This window comes from Penaeus vannamei, chromosome 31 (assembly GCF_042767895.1).
Source record: "Penaeus vannamei isolate JL-2024 chromosome 31, ASM4276789v1, whole genome shotgun sequence".
Lineage (NCBI taxonomy): Eukaryota > Metazoa > Arthropoda > Malacostraca > Decapoda > Penaeidae > Penaeus > Penaeus vannamei.
In genome coordinates, this window is record NC_091579.1 from 7,700,310 (window position 1) to 7,705,309 (window position 5,000).

At 48.5% G+C, this 5,000-nt stretch overlaps 1 protein-coding gene across 1 annotated transcript in view; it reads left to right on the forward strand.

The window, feature by feature from the left end:
• The first annotated feature begins 4,884 nt into the window (after positions 1-4,884).
• LOC138867630 (microtubule-associated protein 6-like) overlaps positions 4,885-5,000 on the forward strand; it is a 408-nt gene continuing 292 nt past the window's right edge. Inside the window, exon 1 of the mRNA XM_070144137.1 lies at positions 4,885-5,000. This exon is cut by the window's right edge and continues 292 nt beyond it. Within this exon, the coding sequence (XP_070000238.1) occupies positions 4,885-5,000 (116 nt within the window).

Below are 5,000 nucleotides of genomic sequence, written 5' to 3' on the forward strand. Positions count from 1 at the left end.
CAGTGGAAACATGTAGACAAGCTCTCACGACAGGAGGTAAATGAGCAGAAGGAGAAAGGAGATTAAAGAAAGTTAAAGATCAAGGAAATCTTCCCCTAGCGAGGCAGACCGAGAATAAGAGAGGGGAAAAATGTAGAGGAGTAGGAGGATAGAGAGAGAGAAGTATGGAAAAATTGAAGGAGGAAAAAGAGGAAGAGGCGAAGTTGGAAGAGACGGAGGAGGAGGTAGACAGAAGAGAAGGAGGGGAGAGAGGAGAAGATGAGGATGAAGAGGGAGAGATGAGGGGGGGGAGGGGAGGGGTTAAAGGTAGCGCTCCGGAGAGGTAATCTGACAAGATTTGTATACGGGTAACATGGCTCGTTTCGCCAGCGGATGAAAGCTTTTTGCGCAATAAAAGAGAATCAATTTAGTCGACCGATTCGGAACCCACGACATGTTTCTGTTGTTTCTTCTTCTTTATTTTCTCCTTCGATAAAAAAAGCCGCGCCGCCTGTGCTATTTTCGGAACGCAGAGGCCCAAAGAGACCCAATAATACGACTCGAGCCCTTCCCGCTGACCCTCCGCGCGGCGACGAAAGAGCCCAAGCCGGGACCCCGGTTTCCCCTCTTAATAAGCGGCGCCCTGCAATGCAATCCCGCTGGCCGAAGGAGAGGCGGTACAGATGCGAGCGAGAGAGGACTTGGGATCCCCTCGACACACAAGCTTAATAAGGTATAAGGAGCTCTTCTTCTCACAACTCCTTTAAAACCTCCTTAGGGCCTTCTTAGTGACGCAAAGCTCAACACCTGGATTGCTCTGCTCGATTCAGGGGCTCTTCGTGATGTTGTTGTTGGTGATGTTGTTGTTGATGATGTTGTTGTTGTTGATGCGTGGGAGCTTGTCTTTGCTTTGTCTTTGCTTGGCTTTGCTTGTCTTTGCTTGGCTTGATTTGGCTTGACTTGGCTTGATTTGGTTTGGTTGCTTGTACAGAATAGCCGTTGAGGTTGATGGGGCGGAAGGAGGAAAATTTGGGTTGAGGAAATGCCGGTTGAAAGGAGGAACTGTTATTGTTAATGTTTGTATTTATTTATCTTTTTATCTTTCAAGTTGTTCGTATCTATGTGTACAGATAATACGCCTATAGATATACTTCTGAAATAACTAAATGATACTGAAGCGAAGAAAAGGAATCTACTGAACAAACAAACAAAGCACACACACACTCACACACAATATCCCCCTCACCTTCCCCCCCTTCCTCTCTCCCCTGCACACGGGTGGATCCGCTAAACCCCTACATGCATTCCTCCTCCTCCCCCCTTCCCCCCCCTTCCACCCTCCCTCCCCTTCCCCCCCTTCCCCAACACACGGCCAGCCAGGGTTCAACCGGGTTGTATCACACGCAACCACAGCGGCCTTGTTGATGCAACCACAGTTTCCGCCGACGCAACGCCCGCCCCCAAACCCGCCTCGCCTCGCCTCGCCTCGCCTCGCCTCGCCTCGCCTCGCCTCGCCATTCTCGCCCGCCTCGCCTCGCCTCGCCATTCTCGCCCGCCTCGCCTCGCCTCGACATTCTCGCCCGCCTTGCCTCGCCACACTCGCCTCGCACGCCCAAAACCCGCCTCGCCTCACCTCGCCTCGCCTCGCCTAGCCCGCCTCGCCCGCCTCGCCTCGCCTCCCCCGCCTCGCCTCGCCTCGCCCCGCCCATCTCGCCTCGCCCGCCTCGCCTCGCCTCGCCTAGCCCGCCTCGCCCGCCTCGCACGCCCAAAACCCACCTCACCTCGCCCGCCTCGCCCGCCCCAAACCCCCTCGCCTCGCCCGCCTCACCTCGCCTCGCCTCGCCTCGCCTCGCCCGCCCGCCGCCCTCATACGCGACTTGTCTTTCACTCCCGCCGATCATGTGTTCCCGTCACGCCGCCCGGATACTTGATTCGCGCCCTTTTTTTTCGCTTTCGTTTCTGTCGCTGTTCGGGCGGCCTTTGTCTGCCTCGGGGTTATTAATGCTGCCGCCGTCCCTGGGGGCACGTAGAGCGTTATATTTGTATATGTAAATGGGTATCTATCTATCTGTCTGTCTGTCTGTCTGTCTGTCTATCTGTCTGTCTGTCTGTCTATCTATCTGTTAATCTATCTATCTATCCATCCATGTATGTATGTATGTATGTATCTGTCTATCTATGTAACTACACACAGACACACACACACACACTCACACACACACACACACACACACACACACACACACACACACACACACACACACACACACACACACACACACACACACACACACACACACACACACATACACACACACACACACTCCCCCCCCCCCAACACACATTCACCCCCCCCACACACACACATTTCTTTCTTTATTTCCTTACGCCATCATTCACACACATGTCTGTTTACGTATACTATTGTCTTCTTAACAGATAAAGGTAAAAGGACAAACAAATAAAGATGAAAGGTGACACCAAAGGAAGTAAGGTTTCCCGATAATATTTCTTTTTTTTACTAATTCCTGTTGTGTCGTAACGCCTTTCCACGTTTTGAGGCTTACTGGTCAATAGATTTACGTACATATGTGCATATGTACGTATTTTTATATTCACGCACACACACATACACACATACACAATCTCACGCACGCACGCATATAGATGTAAACAAATGTATATATATGTATGTATGTATGTTAAACAAATGTATATACATGTATGCATGTATGTTTATCTATCTATCTATCTATCTCTGTGTGGATGTACATATATAAATAAACTCTTTCTCTCTTTGTCTCTGTCTCTGTCTCTCTCTCTCTGTCTCTCTCTCTCTCTCTTTCTCTCTCTCTCTCTCTCTCTTTCTCTCTCTTTCTCTCACTCCCTCCCTCTCCCTCCCTCCCTCCACCCCCTTTTCTCTCCCTCCCTCCTTCCCTCCCTCTCCCTCCCTCCCTCCCTCCTCCCTCCCTCCCTCCCTCTCCCTCCCTCCCTCCCTGCCCTCTCCCTCCCCCCCCTCCCCCGAAGCGGCTCCTCACGCTACAGCCGAGTTGCACAAGGAATGCCCATCGTGGGGCTTCCTCCGCGAGACCCAGGCCGACACTCGAGCTTCTTAAGCCGGCCGAAGACACCCACTGAAGGGCTTCGGGGCTTCTTGGGTGTGGGGGAAGGGAAGGAGAGGAGGAGGAGAAGGGGGTAAGAAAGGAGGGAAGGTGGGAGGAAAGGGGAGAAGAAGGGGCCAGAAGGAAAGTGGGAGGAGGAGGAAGGAGGTAGGAAAGGAGGAGGAGGGTGGGGTAAAAGTGGGAGGGAGGGAAGGGAAGGGGGGTAGAAAGGAGGGGAAGGGAGGTAAAAGGGGGGAGGGGGAGGCAGAAAAGAGAGAGAGAGGAGACGCTGAGAGAGAGGAGGGACGGGGTGTTGGAGGAGGAGGGGTAGAGGAGAGAAGGAGCAGAAGGAGGGAGAGAAAGAGAGAGAGAGGGGAAGTGACGAACTGATTTGAAGGGAAGAAGGGAATAGGAGGAGACGAGGAGAAAGGGAGAGGAGAAGAGGCAGAAGGAGACAGCAGGTGATGAAGAAACAGAGTGAAGGAGGTATAGAAGGGGAGAGGAGGAGATAAAGAAGGAGAGAAGAGAAGAGGAAGAAGGAGAGAAATGAGTAGATAAAGAAGGGGAGAGGAGAGGGAAGAGAGGAGGATAGGGAAGAGAGGAGGAGAGGGAGGAGAGAAGGAACACCACGGGGGAAGCGACAAGGAGAACAGAATGAATGGCTGCCCCGCTCTCCATCAGCTTGTCCGTGAATCATAGAATCTCACCCTTAATCGCTCTTGTAAATACGTCGAATTTCCCAGAAAAAAGATCGGATTTACAAGAACACCGGAAAAAAGAGAGAGAACCTTGAAGAACAAACGTCTATTATCTAGCACAGAAGAAGGAGTTAAAAAGAACAGTGTCGGAACATATATTGGTGAACATTTTTACCAGAAAAAGAATTTAGTTCTTACTCACGGCCGTCAATTTTCAACTGTTACTTAATATTTCTGTTTTATTATTATTATTATTATTATTATTATTATTATTATTATTATTATTATTGTTATTATTATTATTATTATTATTATTTGTATTCATGTTACCTGTTCAACAACCTTGAACGTGGAATTAAAAATTATGAATGAATCTCTGATCTACGACTTTATTATAGGGTAAGTTTGTGTTCGTGTGTACTACTTACACACACTCAAACACTGAGACAATTCAACAAAAGCACAAACACAGTTCCAAGTTTGAATTAAAAATGGTGTGTGTTCGAGGTTTGGGACGATCACTGGAAAATAGTTGTGTTCAGAGACAAGTATTAGGAAATTGCGATTAAAATTGGTATTTTTGTAATATTGTGGTTTTATATGTCAATACACACACACAGGCACACACACACACACACACACACACACACACACACACACACACACACACACACACACACACACACACACACACACACACACACACACACACACACACACACACACACACACACACACACACACACACACACACACACACACAAAACAGACACAAACACACCCAATTACCTACATGAATATATCCACACAAATATATAACGCACCGATATAGCTTTGTGTCTATGTTTAACAAGTATACTGTTTCCAAGAGCTGTTGCGAAGTCTTAGAAATACTAAAAGGATAACTTGACCGAGGTGTCAGGGAGGTGAACTTCGAAATAATCGTATAGGAAGAACATTTACTCATTTCAACACCCTAGAATCTTGAACATCCACTCATTTCAAGCGTGAACATTCATTCATTTCAACCCCCAAGAAGCATGAACATCCACTCACTTCAACTCCCAAGAAACATGAACATCCACTCACTTCAACCCGCTAGAAACATGAACATCCACTCATTTCACGAACATCCACTCATTTCAACCCCCAAGAAACATGAACATCCACTCATTTCAACCCCCAAGAAACATGAACATCCACTCATTTCAACTCCCGAGAA